Here is a 25,502-nt window from a genome sequence, read left to right on the forward strand (position 1 = left end):
GGGCCGAGCGGAAGGTGGTTTTTCAGCACAGCGCTCTGTCGCTCCTGTCTGGGCAGCTGCTAGTGCGTTGGATGTGTGCTCTTGAGTTGTTCCAAAGCCATTTTCATTTTCCCGTGTGGCTCCACCCGTTATTGACAATCAGCGGTCGTGGGTGTGGGATCGCCACCATAATCCCTCCAGCAACGTCAGTAATGTTACAGCACTTTAGTTGTTTAGTGAAAGTCTAAAAATAGTCTACCACGCTCTTACTTGACATTGTTGTTTTCAGACGTTTATTTTTTGAACTGTTTGGAGTCAAAGGTAAGAAAAGAAAAAATCGGCTTCTTTGTTCTGGGGAGTGATTTGAAATGAAATTTTGATTGAAATGTAATTTATGTCAATTTTTGTTTTGGTTGAGGGGGCGGTTAAGCTTTCAATTTGGCACTAAATATTTAAATAACTAACCATCTACCGAGCATCTTGGTTTGAACTATTGCTGCTATCAGGTCAAAACCTGACATTTCCAAGAGGTTTTAAAATGTATCCTTTAAAAAAGACAAACAAAAAAAGATAACTATATATAACCTGCACAGTTGTGTGTACATTTTACATGTTTGAAGTTTTTAAACCACTAGTCTATCATAAAGTGACCAAAACAAACTTACGTTCTCCCAGATGGAATCCAACTTGAATATTTAGCCGTCTTATTACTGCTGACTGCGCAGGAGTTTCACTTGATAAAAGGTGCAGCTGACTCTCGTAAACTAGTGATACCAAACATTATATGTGCACACTTTGTCGAATCGGATACGGATATCAACTCTCGCGCATTTTAAAAGGTTTTGTCAGTACTGAAACCTGCTCCCTTCCATCAGGGATTGTGTGAAGCTTCTAAATGTCGGAATATAATAAAAAAAAACAAGTCCTAAGGATTTAGACTGCGCGATGATTCAAACTATATATTTCAACTTGTTTTACCAGCAAAAGCTGAGGCAAGAGGAGTGCACACTTGGCTATGTTTACATGTACCCCACACATACATTTATGGGTAGTCATAGCTGACGGAGGATTTGCACTATAGTACTATAGGGACAGGAAGGAAATGTTATTTTTGGGGCTACAACCCCAGATTCCCACTCTTGCTTCCAGGTAATAGAAATACCAACACAACATGTAGACAATAACAGTTAAAGGGAGTTACAATAATAATCTTTATTCACGTTGCATTGTGTATCATTGGACTGGCTCCTTACATCTCTCCAAACTGTTGACCTTGAGCAAAAAGTGAAACCTATTCACGTAAAAAGGAATACTTAATGATATGTAGTCAATAACACTGCTTTAGACGGAGGTTAGCGGTGTAAAGAGATGTATTTTGTGTAAGGATTATGACAAAGCAGCACAGCAAAGACGTTTTGGTAGCAACGTTGAGGCATGCATTCCAAACTCAGACCTTGTATATCTTAACTTTCTCAAACTGTCAAAAACGTTGTATTTTCTCTCATTATGAAAAAGAAAAAGCGTTTCACCGGGTAACAAACCCTAACCCAGTAACAAGCTTCCTACAGTACTTAAGGGGGATGTCAGCCACATAATACAGATAATACTCTAAGGAGGAGAGGTCGGACCGTTGACTAACTACCGCAGGTTACCATGGTTACATCGTAACCCAAAATCACGGCACATGCTCATTATGAGATCGGCTGCTCCGTGGCCGATAAATAAATTTATATATGTGTTTATATTTGCTGCATTGTCCATTTTGATATAAGCCATTATGGGAATGTTTTCTAAGCTCAATGTAAACCCCAAAGTTTGATGGGCGTACCTGTTTGAAAATCCCACCATCATTCCTGTCACATTAGAACACACCGGCACGGTGTATGTGGTTGTGTCACGTTCTAATTCTGTGTATTTGTCACGTACGCACAGAACCTCTTTAAAAGTGACACTCGCATTGCGTCCGAAATGGCATTACTGCATACACGCACTATCGTCCAGTGTTGTGGGTTGATGACGACACTATTTAGACACTTTAACCTGCGCATTGCCCTCACGTTTTCCACGTTATTTATGAATAGTAAACACATTCAGACTAACTTGGCGTACTAAATGCGATGCCATTTGGGACGCCGTGATAAAGTAATTGGACAAAGGCGCTGGTACTCTCTCTCAAGGGGGCTTCCTCTAGTTTGGGGTCTTTTTTTGTTTTGTTTTTGTTTTATAAAAAGGAGCTGTATGTTCCATTCCTTTTATCGTGGATATCTACAGATTGTACATTTGCTGATATTTAATATTTTATTGCTGGTTTCATAATAGGTTTATTATGGTGACCCCAAGGTGTCAGGGGACTAAAGTAAATTGTTCCCTCAAATTGGTACAAAGCCTTTCTGTGCAATTATTTCCCTTAAATTATTAATGATTACCTCAAATTAGGGATTTGCTCCCACAATTAGTGTTGAAAGACCTTTAATTGTTCCAGAGTAAAAAAAATAAAAATTTGTAGTCATGATTTAGTTTTTAAGGAATGATTTCTCGATTTTCTTCCCTGATACTTTTGGGCTCCAACTGAACACATCATAGTGTTATAGTCTGTTCTAACCGTAGCTGAGCCGCTACCAGAATGTTACATGCAACAGTCAAAATAAGGCACATAGGTCTTAATGTAGAATGTATCCAAGAATCCCTAATATCTTCTTACATTGTTTATGAAATTTTGATATGTTTGTATTTTCTAACCAGAAGCTGAAAAATAAAAAAGGTACTTTAAGAATTTGTATTTCAAAGAATTCATTACATATACACATCTATTTACACGAAACCATTTCTTAGAACAAACTAGACATATCCGTTTTAAAAGTACAAAAACGCTGTATTTCCACACTCAAAAACAGATACAAATATAGCCGCAAGCAGCAATACACAGGGATCGTTTTAGGTAAGTATTAGTTTTCGGGGTTCTGTGAAAAGCAGAACAAGTTACAGAAAGCCAGGGTTGGTCATTGCTATAACCCACCGTGATGCTTGTGGCAACCCAACTCTAGTCTGAGGCGGATATGACGTCTCAGCATCTGTTATTCAGAATGACACGAGGTCTGTACAGCGCCTTAACAGCGTTCTTTCCCTCGCTGTGGGGTTTGGTTGGGTCACACTGAGGAAAAACCCTGTCGTGATGGAGGGGAGCTCAGTCCACTGTGGAGGGACGCTTTTTGTTTTGGGTTGTTTTTTTTTAACGCATATTTAATGTTTTGGAAAACTAAAAATAACGTTTACTTTAAATAATTATTTTTCATGTGTTTTTTCACATGAGCATTTCTCGTGGACTTACATCACTGAATGTTTCACTTGTGTCATTTAGTTGAAATGTCTCTTGACAATCACGATTGTTTTTGGATCATGCAATACGGACTGTTCCTCCAAAGCGCCTTAAAACTTTGTGCAGTGGAAAAACGCCTTCCGTGACAGATTCCTTTTCTGGTTTTGTAAAACGCAGCACAAGTTACAGTTTTCCAAATTACCATTAAACGCATCATCCGGTTGCCTGTGCGTGGGTCGTGTCGATGCTGTGCAGGGGCCCAAGTCGCTGGAGGGGAATGACTTCTGAGAGGCAGAGCTTGGATGATGTCAAAGCACCAGCCCCTGAAACTAATCAAATCGTGTCAACGTTCTTCTACTTCCGGTACAACTCGGACAAGACATCTGAAATGTTCTGGGTCTAATGAGACCTCAATATCTGCGTACTGCGGTTGCTGTGTTTCGGATACTTTTAGCCGAGATTTAAAGTCAGTAAAAACAATAGGGTTAAACCCCTAAATATAATTTTGTTGCGACTGTGCATAGTTGCCTTTTTGTTGAGCAAACTAATCAAAGCAGCGGTGTCTGTACAACGCTGGCCGTGCGCAGACATTTACACAGAGCAGACGACCTCCGTCAAAAGTCTGTTGATTAAATTATATGCACGCTAATAATCAAGTGGAATAAGAATTACGACGTTCGAGTCCTGTCACGATAAGATGTAGAAATTTGCAATGAGGTAAACGTACAGTACAGTGTGAGGCTTTTACTCTCAACAGAACTGACCTGTAGCAGGTAAGTTTTCTAATACTTTGAACTGAGTAAGTCGTTTTTATTTTCAAGTAACAGTGATTGTTTGGCGGGGCCGTGTTCCCCAAGCCACAGGAGTGTGCGTGCGTCCCCTCAGGACTGGTGAGCCATCTGAGCGATCTTCTGCAGCATTTCCTCTGATTCCAACTGCTCCAGGGTCAGCAGAGACAGGCCCAGCTGGTCCTCCTGGAGGGTGCACAGGGATATAGTGTCTAAGTACAAGCTCTAATATGAACTGAAAGTAATGGTCACACCCTGATTACAATTTCCAAGGATTTAGCTGTGATTAGACCGTGTTGACCCTAACTAATTAGACAGCGAGACATTTTCTGTTTTGCCTCTGTACTCAACACTTTTTAGGTCAAGTATTGGGACAGCATACTATGTTCAAACTAGGCACTGCACTCCTCCAAAATCATAAAACAACCGCTTTGAATTCAGCTGTGTATTTGATTCAACTGTAAACTACTCAAATACACTATGGATTACATGGTCGTCTAAAAGTAGCCTCTACTGAAATAACCCGTTCATAACTCCCTCATTTCTGTCTCGATTGTGATGACAATGGCTCCTTTCATACTTAAACCTCTTGCCAACCATGTGTTTTAAGTATTTTACAGTTTATTCTTGTCTGCAGCTGACTTGTGGTACATTGAAACTCAAAGAGGTTGTTTTATGGTCTCTCAAATCCAAGCTGACACCTTTTTTATTTTTTTTCAAACATGTTTAGAAACGCAATTAGTACAGAAATGTCCGTTTAGTGACATAGAATGAATCGGTTCCTGATTGGGAGTCTTTAAGATTTTCACCCAACTACATTTCAAAGCAAGCCTCGTTTTGTTCAATGTAACTGAAGGGGGTGTGGCCTAAAGATGGAGACACACTTAAAGACGTTAGAACCACCGGAGAATGTCCCAGAACACCCAAAAAAGACTTGCTTCAAACTTGACAGTGAGGAGGTGGGAGTGGCTTTGCTTTAATTAAAAAAATATTGAAATCAAACTCAATGTCATTTATTTACCGTAACCATATTTACTGAAATAGTGACTGGGGCTTTTATTTACTTCCAAAATGCATGTGTTTGAAATAAACTCTCATTTTACAGAATCCACTGATGCAAAGTCCCTGAGTTTAAAATGTTTGTATCATACAAGTAGAAACCAACTAAAGCAATACATCTAACACACACACACACACACACACACACACACACACACACACACACACACACACACACACACACACACACACACACACACACACACACACACACACACACACACACACACACGGAGGTTGAAGTCCTTCTCCTGCCGTGACGCAATGGCATTTGGACCAATCGCGTCAAGGGGGGGTTTCAGAAGAGAAAGACAGGTGGGCTCACGGGCGTTGGCAGAGACCACCACGAGAACCAAGATCAACGCGTCAATTTATTCTGAACATGTATTTTTGGTCAAAAACGTATACTTGTCTATGCAAGGAACCGAATCAGGTCACACCCCCCTCCAGTTACATGGAACAAAACAAGGCCACAGGTATAGATATCTGCTTAAATATGCTATTGGGGGGGCGTGGCAGTGTTTGTTCCTATTTGTCAGAGTTTTGACTTTTTCCTCCACAACATTTCAAAGCAAATATCTCTCCGTGTGCCTGCTCCTTTACAATATTTGATTGGAAAGGAACTGAATTCCACCACGCCCCCCAACAGTCAAGGAACAAAACACCCGGCTCCCATGACCTCCGCCAGGCTGGTTCCTACCTGTCTGAAGGGCTGCGCCATCTGTCGCAGGAAGTGTTTGGAGAGCTGGACGGTCTCGTCCACGGTGAGGTTGAGGCTGCCGTCGCTGATGTGCTCCTGGATCCAGCGGGGAAGCTTCCCGCGCTTGTCGGCTCTGGCGTAGCGCTACGGGGAAAAGAGGGTTTTCAAAGACCAACTCCCCGGCCAATTTTAAATCGCTAACGCAGGACTCCATGGGCTTCGCGTACAGGAAAACAAGAATTCCAGTAAATGCAATTGTGAATAAATGGTACAGATGGAATTTGGAGAACAAATTAAATATAATACGGTTAACTAACAGTTAACTGTTCAAAGTTTGGCCAAACATCGCACAAATATTTGAGAAAAATCCGTTATGAGGTGTTGATTAGAACAGTTTACGAAGTTCAGACACCACCACTTTACTGTAGTGCAGCTTTTAACGACAACAGATATTATATCAACATCAACCAGCCCTCTTATCTGTGTATATTTCAAAGTTTGATTGAAAGGGAAACGTAAACGTGTACAAACCTTGTCAGCGAAGATCATCAGGCCATAGTCCGTCTTACCCCTGATGACTCTGCCCACGCACTGGGCAGCGTGCCGCATGGCGTCGAACGTCAAGAAGTCGTTCTCTCGGATCTGAAAGCGCTCACGGAGGTACTCCAGACGAGCCTGGAGGGAGGGTCAAACTGCGGTCAGAAGACGAGTGAGCAGGAAGCAGACTGATAAGGACTGTTCTTTACATTTTAACTCATTTCAATCCCTGTCCACTATACACTCAAACCTAAACAATGTCATGAGTATGTCCTCTAAATATTTACAATAAATGTAGCACTCCACTACAAAAGCAACATATGCAAATTATGGATGTTCTTCGTTGACATCTAAGCTAATTGCCTCTTGTTAAAAGAGTTATTTATAATAATACTTTATTCCCGATTTACCGACTTTTCTCGACGTGGTTATCAATTAATTTAGGGAAAGCCTGTGGAAGCGTGCAGAGTCACAGCGGAGACAGACCTTTAGGATGCGGCTCTGCGTGTAAACGTACGGCACTCCAAACATGATCACCGCCCGACCGAAGTGGTGCACTGCGGGCAAAACACAACCCGGTTGAATTTGTTCTATCAACAGAACTTGAGGGATTAAGCACATTTTAATTTTGTTGCACATGCCTGGACAATAATAGTGTAAATAAAGTCAATGATCATTAACTTTTAAGTCTATTCCTGAAACTTTAAACAATTAATGATGACTTTGTGGAGGACCGTGGTCGGGTGGAAATACAACTTTGTAGTTAATTACCAAAATCTATTCCCTCAGACACCTTTCCTCTGGCCACAGAAAGGAGGATGGCTCCTCTCCCGTTCTCGCACGCCTGGGAAGGGGAGGAGAAACAGTTATGGTCCTCTGACATAAACACAGCCTCACGTATGCCGACGGGTTTCCCTTTTAACGTCTGGGCTTTGCGAGGGCTGCGCCAGACACGGTGTGAACGCACGGTAAACATGAGAAACGCCGCGAGCCTGTTTCCAGATAAAGCCCTGATGTAACCGTGGCAACCATCCTGACCTCCTGGTATTTCTCCAGAGCCATGCTGGTCTCCGCGGCATCGGGGGTCTCGATGAAGATGAGCTTGTTCCTCTGGATGTTCTCCAGGATGCCCTGCGCGCAAACAACAACAAGGTCCGTCCATTATTCATTTGTTTACCAGAGGTGGGTGGGTGGCCTCCACCCCAATTTAATCTCTGGTTTAAATTAAAAGCACTTTGTTTTCAGAATCTCACCTGTTCGTACCAGGAGGCGACTATGTTCTCCATGTAGACGTAGCTGGTGAAAAACGCCACAATGCCATCAGGAACGATCGCAGACATGTCCAGAAGTAGGTTGCCATAGTTACGGATCACAGCTGGCAGACATAAACACACATTTTGAGAAAAGGCTGTCAATGTTTATCACAGGCATTATTAAGGTTGCCAGTGAATGTCAAAACTTAGATTCAAGATTCAAGAGGTTTATTTGTCACATACATACTTTCATATGTATATGTAGTGAAATGCCTTTGCACTTGTGTTGTCACTATGATTTTTATAAATATAGTGCCTTTGTGATTAGATGTCACAATTACCACCCTTTACGTTGTAATTCATTATCTTTCAAGGTGTGGCTCATCCCTTCAACATGTTCCGCTGATAAAAGAAGGAAAGCTAATACTTAATAATGTTAAAACGGATTCCTACTGACCAAAGTCTTCTCTGGTTTCAAATTTGGAGCTTAGGGCCACCTGGTCATTTCCTCTGCCGACAATCTAGAGAAGGGACAAATAAAAAGCAACAATGAAAAATACAAACTTGTCAGGAGAGTGAAGAAAAATTTTAGAGACATAAACTTTGCTCATTAGACTCATTAAACCTGTAGCGTTGCAATTTTCAAACGTCAACAACACAAAAGTGTTTGTGACTAAAGACATCACTGGTAACAGGAACAGCATTTCTCTGAAGCAGAAGCAGATAAATGACACACCAGAGGACAGAGACAGGTCCGTGCCAGTGTCATGGTGAAGGACGCCACGGTAACAGGCCGAAAGTCAAGTATTCTGGGATAGATGTCCAGTGGGGAGAGGGTCTGAAAAGAAAGAAACCATAAGAGCATAAGATAATACTTGATCAATCACGTCAGTGTTTTTTCAATGACTACTGAGCTGATCAACATAGGATTTATAATAACGGTTGTATAGCTAAACACAGAAATGTTAAATGCGTTTGGAACACAACATTAACTTCAATACTACATTGGACTGGGGAAGCAATTTCAATGTAAGGTACTTTAAGGTAGGACTAGGCTATAATTCTATATGATCATTGATTGAGTTTCAAGACTGCCCTATTGTCACGAACAAGACAAAAATAAATGAATAATCAAGAAGCTGGAATCTCAGAAAATAGAAACACATTTATATATTTTATTTTATATAAAAAAAGTTGTTTGGGCGCTGTTTGCCATAGGTTACATATCCTCATAATGTAAATTCTAACAACGATAAATAATTAAACTATATTGCCCAGCCCTGCTTTGGGAGTACAACATATACCATGACAGGATTATTAATTATAATTCACTAATAATCTGTCTAAAGCTAGGGGGCCATTAAGTGGGATAGTCGCAATGTAGAATTGATTTTTATCAGGCTAGTCTTTCCAAAATCCTTTTGTGTGTGTTCAGGCCAAAGTCACCAATCGCAACGACAATTTTCAACAGCTACTGAGATTTTTGCACCTGCACGATGGTGAAGCCAAAGAAAGTGCAAGTGGGTGAGTGCTGACTTCTGCAATGGAGGAGCGATTTGCGGAATTATGACTCATGAGTGTCTGATGTCAGCGCTGCACAAACAACCCCAGTAGCGAGCTGTATGGCTCGTATGATTGTTTTGCCACTGGCAAGAACATTTTTTGCCACTGGCAAGAACATTATTGCAGGAGCTGTAGTACCACAAAACTCTGTCTATTCTCCGCCTTTCGATCCGTGCTCCTCAAAGACGGCTGTTACATGTGTTCGCAGAGGACACAGAAAATCGGGCAATTAAAATTTCCTCAATCCTTTCACTGTCGCACGGTTGAAAAAATAAAAATAAAAATAAATCCTGAGATGTGGACGAGGCTTCGTGGAGAATGACAGATTCATGTACCCCAGAGGTGATGATCACAGACTGGAACCGCTCGAAGACCGGCTTGATGGCGATGGACGGGTCCATGCAGCTGAAACAGGAGGGAGGACGGGTGTGAAGGAGCCGACAGGACTCCAGCGACACATAGTTTCATACCTCCGATGTTCAAGCTACTGAGTCAAGACATATTCAATATTTCTGCTGACACCTAGGTAATCCCAGTCCAAGAGTCAAAGTCTTTCTGTGATTTGAAGCCGTGAAAATCAGATTCAAGTCAGTTTGATCTTTTAAATGCAGTGAATTTCAAATCCAAAAAGAGCATGTGGTGAAACTGGAACCCACCTAAAGTGCAGCACAGGGTTAGCAATGGTTGGCGTTCTGTCCTCAAACGGCTCGATGATGATGGTAAAACCTAAAAGAGTTTGGAGAAAAGAGAGAATAAAGAGAAATTAAATCAAACTTAGCTTTGGGTTATGTAACCAGACATGGAAACTCTCATTTTACTCATTTTTCATCATTTTTGTTTGATTACTTTTGATTGTTGGTTTTTTATGGAAAACTCCAAATAAAAAATAAAAATAAAGTACATAAAGGAAAAAAAGTATTTAGGAATTTGTTTCAAAGTCAATGTATCGAAAAAAATAAATAAATAAATAAAAATTTGAACTCCTCTTTAAATGACCCATCACTCCATCCACCCAGCCAAACAAACAAACCAACCAACCAACCAACCAACCAACCCACCCAGCCACACATTCCTCAGATTGCAGCCGCGACGTTTTCAGACCAATAAAGATCTATTATAGGAACTGAATTTAGGAAGTAGAGCGTCTCGGTACCTTGGCTGTAGGTGCTGACCAGAGTGGCAAAGTTGGAAATGAGAGTAATGGCTGAGAAGTCGGCGATGTCAGCGATCTCGAGAGTCCTCAGTAACGACCGCAACCTCTCTGCACAAAACCTGGGGGGAAGGAAAGGATTATTATTATAAAGAACAATAAAGACCAAATTGTAGTTTTTTTTTATATATATTTCTTTTTGTTCGGGAGAGGTTGCTCACATTTGATTTAGCTTGATTACACCACCCCCAAAAAACATCATAGAAATTCACTAAAATAAATTCATGCATGCCCGACACAAAGAAACAAACTGTTTTCCAGCAGGCGCAAACATTCCCTTCGCGGGGCTGACGCCGTGGATCGAGCGCACGCTGACCTGAGGGGCTTGCAGTCGATGCAGACCTTGTCGAAGATGTCCTTCAGGAAGTGCGGGCTGCTCTCCTGCACCACGTGGTGCACGCGCAGACGAGACTTGAGGTACTCCAGGAAACGCTTCATGAAGCCCACAAAGTGCTCTGCTGTGCGGATGCTGCCTGGGATGGCCTCTGAGAGAGAGAGAGGGAGAGAGAGCCCATGATCAAGACAATAACTCATTTTAATTTCCACAACCAGGTGTAATTGATGGATTAAATACATACATTTTTATATAGAATTCTATCGAAGAAAGAAATTAAAGTAGAAGACCAAATAGGAGATCTGAAAGCCTTTTCTCCGTTCTACCGTGGAGGATTTCATCGGGCAGGACGGGGTTGGACATGTAAACATCCGTTTCCCTGGCAACGTTGGCTTCCTTCAGCCCCTCCACCAGTCGCCGGTACTCCTCCTTTAGTTTGGCTGCGTCCGTCTCCTTGATCCTGTCAGGGAGCAGAGGAGCCTTGGTAATGTCTGCCGCAGGACGCAGGTTGGACACATACAACGGTGAATTTGAGTTACTTCTGTATGGCGTTGTGGAGGGTGTCCACGTTGCTCTGACAACGGTCCAGAGTCCGCCGCGTGATGTTCACACTCATGGAGTCGATGCACACATTGTCTGAAGGAGGGAGAGAAAGTTCTTAAGATATTTGAAAAACAAACACTTTGCACGAAACTTGCCTTTAAATTTTTTTTTTTTTTTTTTTTTTTTTAAGAATTTCGCTCCAACAAATCTCCAATCAGAACTTCACTCGGATCATCCGTCAGACACAGTTCACATTTTCCTGACACCCAGCGAAATGCAGCGAGTCTCTCCTCCCACCTATGTTGTGAGCTTCATCAAACACCACCACTGATTTCTTGGCCAGCTCCTTAGAGACCAGGTCGGCGATCTTGGGGTCCAGGAGGTAGTGGTAGCTGTACACAACGATGTTGGCGTGCAAGATCTGGGAGAAACAAACAACACACTTGAGACTGACGCTCGGACATTTGACCGTAAGGCCTCAAAAGTCAACCAAAACATAATTGTCAGAAGAATTGTTAAAAAAAATTATTAATAATAATAATAATAATAATAATAATAATAATAATAATAATAATAAATAAATAAATAAAGAACACAATCTTATTTTTCTACAATATTCTGAAAAGATAGTTATTTGCCTTTTCAATGAAAAAAAAAAATAGTCAACAGATCATTTGAACGGATGGACAAAATGGACTTATGTGCTGTGAACAAGCTTCTTGTAGCTGTTTCAAATCACTGGCTCCCAATAGAGCTGTGACACTCCCTAATTTAGATTTTCATTCAGGCAACAAGACGGCCTCTCGCTCGCATTTACAATCTTTTATTTTTATTTTATCATTATAATTATTTTTAACAACAATGCCAGCAACACCAATAGTCTGGGTACAAAGTTACAGTAAGCGCAGGGTGTGTGATAGTGCAGTGGTTCTAATTTTATGTGCAAAGTGAGGGATTCCGCTACGGCAAATCAGACGGGCATGATTTAAAAGCCATGTTTGTTAATTTGACAGTGACCTACCGAGTGGCGCGCCAGGTAGTACGGACACCAGCCTTTCCTTCTGCCGAACTCTTTTAGGTCGTCCAGGTTGTAGATACCGGCTGGAAGAGGAACCTGGCGGCCGATCGCATCAAACTCCTACAAGGAACAGGCAGATTAATTATTATTAGATTTTAACACTTACAGCAAGGTGGGAATTGTTTCAAAGCATATATGTATATAAAAAAATATGGTGTTAAGCAGGGATAGCAACGTATAAGAATTTTTGATTGTTTGGTTTTTAAGATGACCACCAATACCCCCTAGTATTTAATTCATATAGAATAAAATGAAGATTGGTTGAGCAATGGATAAAACTAAGCCCTCACCTCGTAGAAGGGGCACACGGGCACGCTGGGGTCGATGCGGTGTCGTGCGCGCACGTACGATGCCGTCAGGCTGTGGGACTTTGCATCGACTTCCTTCCCGAAACGTAAAGAACTGACCTGCACACAGCAGAGGAGTCTGGTTATGACATCACTGAAGAATCAAGCGTCAGCACCAGCACCCATTATATACATGCAATAATACTGGTAATACAGTGACAGTACATACTGTAATAAGCTAGTTAGCATAGTAGCAATTAATATTTATACCCTAAATACCCATAACAATTTATCCTGTGCATAGTACTACATTTTGTATATCTGACTTTCTGTTGTGTATTTTTTGGCTATTTGTTTATAATTAATTAATTAATTTTTATTTATTCTATTTTTTTTTATTCTCTTTAATTTATTCAGACTTAAGTGTATTCTTAATGCTCATGGTCTGTAGTGAAACACAACAAACCTCACCATGAGAAATTCCTTGTATATATGTAAATGTATCTGGCAAATTAAACTGATTCTGATTAACCAAGAAAAATTATTTAGGTACTTTTGGTATTAGCTAAATGGGCTGTGTAGACTAAGATATAATTTCCCACATTGACTCATGACACACATATACATGCGCATATAAGACATTGTAGTATTCCTAAAGCTGTACATGTTTACACTCTGTTTTCTGAATCCATTTTTTTTTTCAAGTTCCAGATTTGTTGTAGTAGCACACTAGGTTAATGTCCCCATCTTTATTCCCATTTTCTTGCACTATGACTCTGGTTTGCCGTTTCTGGATAGCTGCCGCCTTATTGACCCAACAATGATTAAAAATATCATATAGCAACACAAGACGACTGAGTAAATAGAGACTCTCAGCCATTTCCTCTGTGTTGATAAAAACCCTGGCTATTGACTCACTCTCTCCCTAGGAACCAACTCCATTCTGTGCAGCGAGTACTAAGACGACAGACGTGAAACCTTCTTTGTAGGACACTTCAAACACTTCAGACAAAAACACAACTAATCCTAGAGGCAGCATTAGACTAGCTGTCACAACAAGGAACCCCTGCTGGGAAACAAATGACTTAAGTCTAATTTCAACTTGTTGTTAGTTTTGATCAGGTAGACTAGTGCTACAGTGGTGTAAAATGACACACTGAAACTCTGAACTAAATATAAAGATGTACTGTGTGACACAAGCCTCCTCTAATCCAAGCTTGCATAAAGTGAAGCCATTAATGCTCATATTTACCTCCCAGAACAGTTAATTTGACTTTGAATTGTCTTTTAGGGAAACAAAAATAGGCTAATAATCATAATCATGTGCCTTTTCTTTATTCTACAGTAATTACCGTATATAAGTTAAGCATGTTTAGCTATTTATTGCGCAAGAGTCAAAGTTTGATCTTGCAAAATGGAATGGAGCACCTAAAAAATGTAATTAATTTTCGTGGATACAACGTGCAGCTAGGAGTCGGCTTGGTCTTGGCAACCATGTGCCATTTTGTTTCACATTTGGCCCTCGGAGGGAAACGGTTTGGACTCCCCTGATCCATCGATGTTGTTCCTACCTCAGGGTGGATGCAGAGGTTCTTCCTGGATGACAAAGCCAGGGCCAGGAAGTTGTTGGCCTCTCCAGTCTGCTTGGAGTAAAACTTCAGCAGCTTCCTCAGCTCCTCCACCACCTGAGCAGAGGGTCAAATACAATCGTAAAAAAAACTGAATAATAATAAAAATTTAAAAATTCAACAAAAGATGAAATGACAGTTGCTATATTTGGAGGAATTTTGCACCAGTGAAGTTCAGTGAAGTTTGTGGTTATTAACACACATTACATATAGGGGTTTGGGGTTTCAAGTAAAGTTCATTTATTTGTATAGACCTTTGTTGCCCTTATTTCGGGCAGATTAGACCTTTTTTCTTCATGGTTATATTTTACTTATTTTATCTAAATAATACCTGACATTCCCAGTCAGATTAACTTCAGTCGGCTTAGTGTACACATTGCTGATCAGAGGATTGAACCTATGTTGTTTTTTTATATGATGGTGCTGCTCTAACACAAACTAATCAAGTTAATCTGGTTCACCTTCTCAAGCTCAGGAACTGTTCGGGAACAGTAGATCAGCTTGGTAACCTCCAGAGGGTAGACCTGTCAGAAGTAAAACGTATCCGGTTTACTGATGAAAAAAAAAAAAAAAGAAGAAAAAAAAAAAGAAAATGCAGTTTCTGTCTAACCGGATAATGCCGGGGATTAGAAAGACAAGTCTACAACAAACATAACTCACCTTCTGGTAGGCAACAATAAGAGACAGCAGAGAGATGGTTTTCCCTGTGCCTGAAGGCATCTCCAGAACACCATGACCCTGAACACAGACAGTTACCAGAATGAGATGGCAAACACATGTATACACCATGTTTCAGCCCAACAACCACAAAACAGTACTGCCCGCCCCCGCTTCTCCCAGGTACAGCAGGGCACTTTTCGAATCGCTAAAAGTCAGAATTGTAATGATCTATAGAAAGTCTCTTCAGTATTAAAGTGGAATAGTATATGTGGGAGTATATATACCATAGTAGTATATGGGGAGGAGCACAACGATAATGCAAATACGTTGAAAAGTGTCTGCTAAATAAAGAATCAAACATACAGGGTTGTTGTTTTTTTCTACAAAATAATCTTTACAGATTACAATTTATGATTTGACCATATCTTCTACCTTGGCATCCAGTGTCCTCTTCAGCTCCAGCATGTAGGAGTACTGCTCTGGATAGATGTAGTCATATGGGAAGTACACCAACAACCCCTCGATGTTCAGCCTGGAGGTTTGAATGGCGGCAGGTCACTGACAGTCAGAATTTTTTGTCTCACGCACGCACGCACGCACGCACGCACCTGATTTAACTCCATATCCTTGGAAGTTACTGACTCCACCGGTATTATTTTCATAATTCCCTCATAGTACCCTCATTCTGCATTCATCTGCAGAATGAGGGTACAGCAGCACGTTTTCATGCATTTTATCGGAGTTCGGAACATAAATACGCATGTGACTAGTATGAAGTGCACTTACATTTAATACGTCGTGTACATTTAATAGCAGGCGCGTATATACGTTTGCTTATGGAGAAGTGTTAGTGTGGTGGAGTCATTCTGTGTTGTGGTATTTTCGGGTCTGAGTACTTCTTGCACAGGGATACAAAGGGTCGGTGAGTGACCGGAAGTGAACCTTACAATAACCCCATGCCACGCTAACACGCTGGGATATCTGGTTTAAATTGACTCTCTGGAATGCACGGAACACTTACTTCATTTTCGTAACAGTTGTTGCAGTCGCTGTTACTCTACGTCCATCACTTCCGATAAGGTGAAATAATGACGCAGCGCCTCGCTGTAGTCTGCATAGTTATCAACCCTCGACCAAAGAGCTCAGCCAGCCGGCGACAGCCGCAACCACTTCCGGGTCATTGATTTCAAAATAAAAGCTCGTGTTTTGCGTGGTGATGAAAGGTTCGACTCTTTTTTTCGAGATTCGGTTTTTGACGAGTCGCTCAATGAAAAAAAAAAGATTCGATCGATTTTCCGACACTTGGATCGTTTGGTTCAGTTGGTGTTTAATGCACTGGCGAGCGACGGAGGACTTACGGTGAACGATGGACGAGATTCAGAGGCGGTGGGCCCTGACTTGTAAATGGAATTCTCATGAGAATCATGTTGTTCGTTTTCTTTAGGCGGAAGAAGCAAACTACAGATACTCAAAATAGTGTAGCTTAATTCTCTCAAAATTATTTAACGTTATGCTAAAAGTCTTGATTTTTTTTCCCACATTCATTTCTAAATGACATCATTATTTTCAGTTCGCGAGTGAGGATGAACTCATTCGATCGCCACGAACGACTCGTTGATCTTTCCTCACTAGTGTCTCAAGAAGAGCCTCTCGAAGAAGAAGAAGAAGAAGAAGAAGAAGAAGAAGAATCTTTAATTGTCACACAACACACCACACTACAACACATGCTTGCACACACACACACACACGCACATGCTTTTGGATGGTGGCCGGTGAAACGGCTCCTCTGCATTTGACCCATCCTGGCTGGTCCTTCCTCCGGGGCCACAGCCAAGAGCAGTGGGCAGCGTTCGTTGACGCCCGGGGACCAAGTGATGAGTGTCCATCGCTGGTCAGACGATGATGTTGTGCATGTTTTTGGTGGTGGGTCCTGGCTGACGTGAGGTGGAGGAAACCCCATGTGAGCACGGGGAGAACATGCAAACTCCACACAGAAAGGCTCCTGTTTGGAGGATAACCCGGGAGCACGGTGCCAACAGCGCCCCAGGCGGGAATTGAACCCAATTTTTTAAATGAGTTTCGATCAAATTAAATAAAACAAAAACTTTATTAATCCCTGGGGAGAATGCAGGACTACATTCACCCATGTTTTATTATTATTATTATTATTATTATTATTATTATTATTATCTTATTAATTTTTATTTTGCATTAAATAAAAAACAAAAAAAATGTATAAAATACATATATAAATTATATATATACAGTGTGTGTGTGTGTGTGTGTGTGTGTGTGTGTGTGTGTGTGTGTGTGTGTGTGTGTGTGTGTGTGTGTGTGTGTGGAAAGTATAGGAACATCTTCATTGTGCATACAATTGTTTGCTGACATACTGAGGTTAATATTTTATAATGCAAACTCATATTACCTAACCTATGTTGGGATGTGTGTGTGTGTGAGAGAGAGAGAGAGTCCAGATTTGACATTGATATTTCTGAATAGTAATATATTTATTCAAACATTTACAGTGATATGTACAGAAGCACAGGCTACTCTGGTGATACAGACGCGGGAGTCCAACGGTGACCCCCATTCATAATTCTAAAAGCAATATTTTTTTAATGAAGAAATCTAAAAAGAAGCACTTTTTTTCCTTACACTTTAAAACATTTTATTTGCTCCACAAAGAAAATGAGTGTAATCCGTTTCCCGAGAATAAAACGTGAAACGGTGCGGTTCTCCTGGACGCCACTAGATGGCAGCAGAGGACACTTGAAGCTCATACGTCGACACACCTGTAAAGATGACCCCTCCTTTGAAATATCACAATTAAATATTGATTATAATGATTATCTCTCCCCACTTTAGACAATAAAATATATTTTTTTTAGGCGTAAAAAAATAAAAAATAAAAAATAAAAATAATCATCAACACCGTAGACTCCGACAGGTGAAGTTGAATTGAATTTGCCTCAGCAATTTAGCGTGAACTGTGTGGAAAACATACTTCTGATCTACACATAGTGTCCGGCCTGATGTATTGCTACAGAAATTAGTAAAGTTCAACTCGGGCAAAAGCTGCAACAACTCAGGGTAACTTGGCGCGTTGTGTCGAAGCCTCCACCTCCTCATCGCAGCCAGGGAGGGGTTGGTCGGAAAACAACTCTTATCTTATTCAAAATCTTTTACAAAACCTGTTAACCATTTACCTGTAAAACAGCGGACACAAAGTACTCAGAGGAAGAAGTCGATTTTTTAGAGACAACGCAGCCATTCCTCGACTGTCGTTATGTAGGTGGGTATTGACACAGTGTCTCTTCAACACACACCCTGTGGATAACATCAAGAACCCTCTCACATCTCACACGTTTTTATTTTTTTGTTTGTCTCCCAGATCCATCCCCTCTTCCTCCGCTGTGCACCGGCAGCGTCACCGGGCCTTGAAAGCGTGACAAAAGCTTGGCGTGTGTATGTAACAGCTTGGACATGGATCTCCTCGCAGGGGCCCTCACAGCTCGCAACCGTCGTCCGCCGTCTTGTAGCGGTCCATGATGCCCAGGACGTCCTCCAGGATGGACGGCCCCAGGTCCAGGTTCAACCCGGCCATCGAGTCTGAGCGGGAGACGCCCGGCGGCGGGGACAGGGGCGACGACGGCGACGGCGCGAGCCCCGCCGCGTGGAGCGGAGTGGCCGGGGAATCGCTGCGTTCGCTCCTCAGGTCCTCATTGCTCAGCCCGGCGTCGGAGTCCAGGCTGAGGCCCCGCCGCGCGTCCAGGGGCCCGCAGGACTCCGACATGGAGTCCTCGGAGGAGACCTCGGAGAAGGAGCCCGACGTGGGAACGAGGCGGCGGATGGAGGGGGAGAAGGAGATGTCCCGGCAGGGCTCGGACGCCGGGCGGCCCGCCCCGCCGCTCTCGGAGAGCGACAGCGCCGGATGCTGGCAGTTGTGGCGGTTCGCCGCGTGACTGTGGCCGTTGCTCTGGCTCTGCCTGTGGCCGTTGCTCTGGGCCGGGTCGGGCTCGTGGCCGTTGGTGTGCTGGGGAGGCGTGGAGTCCTCCAGGTGGAGGCGTGGCGGCTTGGGCGGAGCCTGCTCGTGGGCGATGAACACGGGCATGGAGATGGTGGTCTTCAGGAGGCCCGCGGCGGAGTGGCTGTAGTGGTGACCGTTGTAGGAGTAGTCGTGCGAGTTCTGGTCGGCGGCGAGGGCGTCCTCCAGGTGCCTCTCCATGCTGTGCGTGCGGCCGTGTCCGCTCGGCGGTCGGTTCAAGGAGGTCAGCATGTCCATCTTGCCCTGGAGGAAGCCCACGTCTCCAAACATGTCCCCCTCGCCCTCCGGCCCCACGTGGGCGCTGTGGCGGACGTCGCCCATGGGAGGACTGATCATGTCCCCTGACAGGAAGTCGCGTAGCCTCAGCCTCTTCCCTCTCTTGGGAGTCGTGGTTTTTAGGTACATGGGGGTCTTTGCGGGCATCTTGCTTTTTTCCGGAAAGCTCAGCGCCGGAGTTAACTCTAGCCTCCCTGGCGATCGCTCAGGACGTGTCTCTTTTATGTGGAGGGGGACGGGCACCACGCCCTGCGTCCGCTCATCGGATGAAATAGAGCCTCTTCCCTTGGGATCAAAACGCAAAAGCACAACAAACTTTTTCTTTTTTTTTTTTTTATGAGTCCGCCGTCTGAAATCGGTCCAGCAGGCAACACCCGACTGAGAGCAGGTCTGCTCCTTCTCCGGAGCAAACGTCCGAGTATCTGGGTCGCTCTGCGAGTAGTGATGGCAACGCCCCGGGGGGGGGGGGGGGGGGGGGATGTGGCTCACGCAGACATGTGACTGCGGGGGAGAAGAGAGAGGCCCTGACCCCGGATCTGCTCTCCCTCCTTCTCACAGGGAGCCCATGTCCAAACAAACACTGGCTCCCCTTCTTCAACAACTCGCGCCCTCCTCTCCTCGCCGCCCCTCTTCTCGGCCCCTCTCACCCCCACTCCCCCCCCACGTGCGCCCACCTCCGGATAACCGGGACAGGGGCGGCGACGACGACGGCGGCGGCAGCGGCGGCTACGTCGATGAGGGCGGTTGACGATGAAGGAGGATAGCGTCTGGCCGCCTCTCGCCGCCCGCCGGCCGGCCCTGCCCGCCCTGCCCTGTGAGGCCCGTCGGCCGCGGCTCAGAAACCTCCGGAATGTGGCGGCCAAGCGCGAGAGATCTGCGTAGGAAAGGGGGGGGACGACACAGAGAGAGGGAGAGAGAGAGAGAGAGAGAGAAGTCAGCGAGGGGGCAGAAAGGAGGGAGGGAGGGAGGGGACACAAGACAGATTGAGGGATGGCGAGGGGGATCGAGAGGGGGCGGTGGGGGGAGGAGGAGGGTGAGGCAGAGACGGGGGTAGGGAGGAATGATGGGGGAGTGGATTTACAACCTTGCTTTGGGCGAGTCAGAAGACAGTATTATGGGAGAAAAGCACTCAAGGAATCTTGAACGTTTGCTAAGAGGGGTCTGTCTGCCCCCAAATGACAGCCCCCCCCCAAAAAAAAAGAAGTGTGTGTGTGTGTGTGTGTGTGTGTGTGTGTGCTTGTGTTGCTGATTCGAGGCATCTGAGTGTGTGTAGGTTGGTCGTTGCAGTGACTCAATGACTCCATACATGATAATTAGTCATGCATTCCCAAAAACACTGAACGTAGTTAGTGGGAAACACAAATCACCTCCTGGAAGTCCTCTTGCCCCCTTTCTTCTGTGTGTGTGTGTGTGTGTGTGTGTGTGCGTGCGTGCGGCAGCCTGTTATCAGGGAGACATTGTGTGGTGAATTATGGGATGCCAGTCCAGGTCCCCCCCCCAGGCCCTGTGATCTTGTGATCCCGCCACCGTCCTGTCACCCTGCGGGGGTAAACAGCTTCTCACACACACACACACACACACACACACACACACACACACACACACACACATAACGACCTGTACATTTTTGTGTTGCGACGCACGCATTGTCGCTGTAAGAATTAAGAATCTTTATTTGTCTGTATATAGACAAAGAAGCCTGGGGTGGTTTGGAAAATAGAAACAGAGGGGTTTTTTTTTGTCCTACTCAGGTAATCGTGCGCTCCTCGGAGCCCTGGAGAAGACAAATCTGTCGTTATTAAATGAGATCAATATGGTTTCTACATTGACACATGAGTTTTAAAGCCGAGTCAAAAGGAAACAAACTGTGAAACTAATGTGTTTCCGAGAAAGTGCTGAGCTTCCTTTTTCATCAGTCTGCCTGTTTTTCAAATGAGACACGACTTTTCAGTGTTTTGTATCAGTTTGATAACAGTATTTCTGAAAATATATATATATTTTTTTTTTAAATATATATATAATAATTATTATTTTATTTATTTAAGTATCCAATTGACATCACAAAATGTTCAATTAACAGCCAGGTTCCTACACAACATGAGTAAAAAGGTTCACGTCTCTACAACGGCATTTGAAGCAGTCGTGACATTTTCGGCACCCAAGGTGCATATCTGTGGTTCGTGTCTACAGCTCAGCTTGGAAGGGACGAATGTCTTCAACATCGAGGTGGAAGTGCAAGAGCTGGAGACTCATTTAGTTTAAGCCTCCGAGGCTCTTGGCGGAGGATAAACGAGGCTGATGGGGAATGAATACTGAGGAGGAGGGAGAACTTCAGCTGTTTGGATGACGCCTTTCCCCCGAAAGTCCTCAGGCCTGGTTCACCAGGAGTGCTTATTGATCTATATATATTGATATATCGCAGCCATATTTATTCTCTAGCTGGTCCCATTTTTAACCACATCCTAAATCAAATGTGTTTCCCGTTGCTTTGAAAAGTGAACGCCGCTCCCTGTTCACCGAACGCCGCTGAGACCCCGCGACACGTCGACGCTCCCTTGCCGCTCAAGTCAGTTCTCCCTGAGGTGAGACAAACCCATACTACCCATAATACCCATACATACTTCTACTGTGTCCACATTTTTGTCAAGTCCCAGCCTGCACCGTTCCACAGAGGTTCAGGCGCCGCGACCTTCGCCTCCACCTTCCAGCCGCCTCCGGGGAAGGGAAAAGGGAAATCGGACCTCGGTGCTGAAAGCCGCTCGGGGTTAATTGTACAACTTCGATGATCGAGGGCTAAATCTTAACGGCTGCGGACGTGATTACATGGGACCCTCCGCGGGACAACCCATCATCGGGGTGATATTCCCACATGTGCCGTCGGGGAAATACGCACATGTTCACATGGTTCCACGGTGTTATTCTGTGACTTTTTCCGTCTCAGAGTCATTACTTTATCAGCAAGAGTGTCACATTTTTAAGCGGCTGAAATGTTTTATAGACAACACAAGGTCACGTGTGGCAGCTCCCGGTCCCCACGGTGTTATTAGTGGAACATGAGTAAAGACTTTGTCATCCCACGAATGGAACAGCAGAGGAGACGGAACAAAATATCCCCAAAAGGGTGAACATTAACACCCGCGTCGTAGTTGGGAGACTTTTATGCAATGTGACTCGAAATGAACGCGGTCGTAGGAAACAGGTCGAAGTGGCGACACAGCCGCAGTTCCGCTCTGTCCAAAACATGAGACGAATAAATGGGTTTTTAAATGCGCTTCCTTTGTTTTCAGGAATGCCCCTTTGGCGGTAGAAAGGTCAATTCGATCGAGTAAAACCTCCAAAACGAGTTTATTTCTTCAGGGGACAAGGGGAGAAAATGTCACCAAGAGCCCAAAATCTGGAGAGAAAAAAATAAGAGTTGAATGTTAACTTAAAATAAAATAAAAACGTGTCTCCAGGGGGAATTGGTGTTAAATCAGGTGTGGGGCCACCTGGAGACTTGGCTCGGCTCTAATAAAGTTACTATCCATTTTTTGTTGCTGTTCAGGACCGGCCCCGGTCCCCCAGGACTCAAGGCGGAGTTTCTCCAGCACCACCCATGGTGTATCCCCCCGCCGTGTATTTAAAGCAATACAAACACACAGTGCAACAGTGTTGAAACGCGGCACCATGTTATCAGATGATTATCAGTGAAATACAGGGAGGTCTCTCTCTTGTCTTTTCCGCCTTTTTTCAGATAACCACCTTCGGTGACACTAAAGTATTACTTCACTACGGGTACGACAACGACCACCGAGGCAACGTATTCTAGATATGCATGATATATCATCGAGCTTCGGTCCTTATCAGTAATTAAGATTAAAATGTCACCGTGGCACAAGATGTAATTAGTGGTTGAGGTTCAATCTGTGGGAATGCGCACGCGCACACACACACACACACACACACACACACACACACACACACACACACAAAACCACAGACATTGACACATATTAGCACACGTTTTCAGTTTAGAAGCTTGTTGAGGGGCCGCACGCGTCCTTGATTCCGTCAAAGGGCCACATTCAAGCCAATTCAACATTTTCTTTTCCCCATTAATTTCCAGAATATGGGTTATTTCTTAAAGTAGGTTCCTTCTCACCACCACCCTTTGCAGGGTAAATTCCAGGTTAATTATTTTGGTGTGAAAGGGGCCACTTCGGTTTCATTCCAAGAGTGAAGGCTGCATGAACTTACGGGGCCGCAGATTTCTTGTTTACGGCCACCAGACGCCTGGGGCCAGCCCTGCATGCTTTACACCCACACACACACACACACACACACACACACACACGCACACACACACACGCGCACACACGCACACACACATACCAATCCACAAACCTGTATAAGCATGCTGACAACTTTACATGTGTATGAAAGGGCACACACATGCTACAACGTTTATGGGTGACAGTCTATGACAACGATCTGGCCGAATGTTGGTGGAAACGGTAACCGGGGGGCATGTCTGGTGATGCAACCCGCCACGGAGCTGCATCAACATCTGCTTGTGCGCTCATGACGTCACAGCTCTGCAGCCCGGAGCAGACGCCTCCAGGTCTGAGCCTCAGGAACTGGGTTACAATAGAGGGACTCCCGCACCCTCTCATCTTGTAGGGATTAAACACACACACACGCACACACGCACGCAAGCACGCACGCACGCACACGCACACACACGTTACATCGCCGGGCCGCCCCTCTCATTAACCGCAACCTTGCCTTGCATTCGCGCGTAATTGCGCACGGTGGGCCAGGGCGGCAGTTGAGAGAAGAACCCTTCGCGTGTCTTATCTGATCCGTTCGCCGTCAACAAAAGAATGAAGAGAATTCCAATAAAATGCGCCACTCTGGGCGGGTGTGACGTTCAATATACTCTAGGCCTACTGTTGAAAACCAGATAGTGAAAGTGCAAAGTGGCCCCCGCACGCAGCCTGGGACACGTCCAGCCGGTGGGGAGTTGGTGAAACTGTCATCAACCCGACTGGGAATTTAAGATTTGTTAAAAATAAATAAATACGTCATTCATACCAGACCTCGGTTTCTCTAGCCCAGTCTCTCTCACGCACACGCACGCTCCTTATGTAATAGCTGCTGCTGAGATCACGCACTCTCCCTGACGACTCCCCCGTTTGGTTCCAGTGAAACGCAGACATCTCCACGAACTATTTTACTGATAACAACGAGATCCAGCGGAACACGACAGTTACTACAGCTGGTTTGTTTAAAAACACATAAATAAAAAAAACACGGCAAAAACGGAGCAAACCTCACAACCACACACAAACGCACCCATGGTTTTAAGGTATTGTTCTAAAATATAATAATAATCCCCCAAACACCGAACTGTTATTTAAGCTGCTATAGCCGCATTGGCACGGGTCGGGTCGGGTCGGTCCGGTCCGGTTTCATTCCTCCACCTTACATCACCGGGCTCCTCTTGTCACTAATCTTCTTACCGTGGGAATTCTTGGATCCGTCATCGGGCAGATCGCGACGGTTCGGGCGCGTGTGCGCACATTTGGCACAACAGGTCTAACGCATCCGCACACGCACACACACACACACACACACACACACACACACACACTGCGCACTGAAAACAACTGTCAAATCAAACACAGTTCTTTGTACATGGACACCAACCGCCAAATGTCACGGCAGCCAGATTGTTCCCTTTGTGTCCATAGAGAGAATAGAAGACAACACATCTATTCAACAGTATAATAACAGTATAACCCATTGAGCGGATTAGGGGGTACTATATATACTATATATAAATATAAATAAATACATATATATATATATAAGGGAAAAACGAGTTTCATCAAACTAGATCCTACTTGCCTGGTTTGTTGTGTTGTTTAACCAGATCACCTTTTCCGGTGCTGGAGCAGCGTTACAGTCCCTGCGTGGACCTCCGCCCGGGGAAGGTAAACCTCTTACTGCGGAGCTCTGGATCAGCCAGGCTGCGGAGGGAGGGAGGGAGGGAGGGAGGGAGGGGCCGAGGAGGGAGGGAGAAAGTGAAAGGGGATCAGGGCTGGCCCTTGAAAAAGATCCCGGGAGCGTGCACACGCGTCACACACACGCGCCCGCGCGCGCGCGCGCAGACGTCGATCCGCGCGCGCGATCCCGGACAATCGCAAGGGCCAATAAGTTCCGCAGGCCCCCTGTGACGTCACCTGGCAGCGGCGCAGCCCCGCT

At 44.4% G+C, this 25,502-nt stretch overlaps 2 protein-coding genes across 2 annotated transcripts; both read right to left on the reverse strand.

The window, feature by feature from the left end:
• Nucleotides 1–233: 233 nt before the first annotated feature.
• Nucleotides 234–16,094, reverse strand: ercc2 (excision repair cross-complementation group 2). Its single transcript, XM_080007243.1, has 23 exons — nt 15,957–16,094; nt 15,368–15,467; nt 14,936–15,013; nt 14,737–14,799; nt 14,219–14,332; nt 12,651–12,767; nt 12,304–12,420; nt 11,580–11,703; nt 11,279–11,375; nt 11,066–11,199; nt 10,722–10,890; nt 10,349–10,467; nt 9,852–9,921; nt 9,531–9,600; nt 8,369–8,470; nt 8,090–8,153; nt 7,633–7,754; nt 7,418–7,510; nt 7,151–7,223; nt 6,866–6,936; nt 6,374–6,517; nt 5,843–5,986; nt 234–4,269 (listed from the first exon to the last, which is right to left on the reverse strand). The coding sequence occupies exons 1-23, from the start codon at nt 15,959–15,961 to the stop codon at nt 4,177–4,179; spliced, it is 2,283 nt and encodes a 760-aa protein (XP_079863369.1). The 5' UTR covers nt 15,962–16,094; the 3' UTR covers nt 234–4,176.
• A 1,327-nt stretch (nt 16,095–17,421) lies between these two features.
• Nucleotides 17,422–25,262, reverse strand: LOC307235189 (uncharacterized protein). Its single transcript, XM_080007209.1, has 2 exons — nt 25,146–25,262; nt 17,422–20,130 (listed from the first exon to the last, which is right to left on the reverse strand). Exon 2 carries the CDS (start codon nt 19,401–19,403, stop codon nt 18,441–18,443), a length of 963 nt encoding a protein of 320 aa, XP_079863335.1. The 5' UTR covers nt 19,404–20,130; nt 25,146–25,262; the 3' UTR covers nt 17,422–18,440.
• Nucleotides 25,263–25,502: the final 240 nt, after the last annotated feature.

The sequence above is a fragment of the Zeus faber genome (assembly GCF_960531495.2).
Source record: "Zeus faber genome assembly, chromosome: 9".
NCBI classification, from domain to species: domain Eukaryota; kingdom Metazoa; phylum Chordata; class Actinopteri; order Zeiformes; family Zeidae; genus Zeus; species Zeus faber.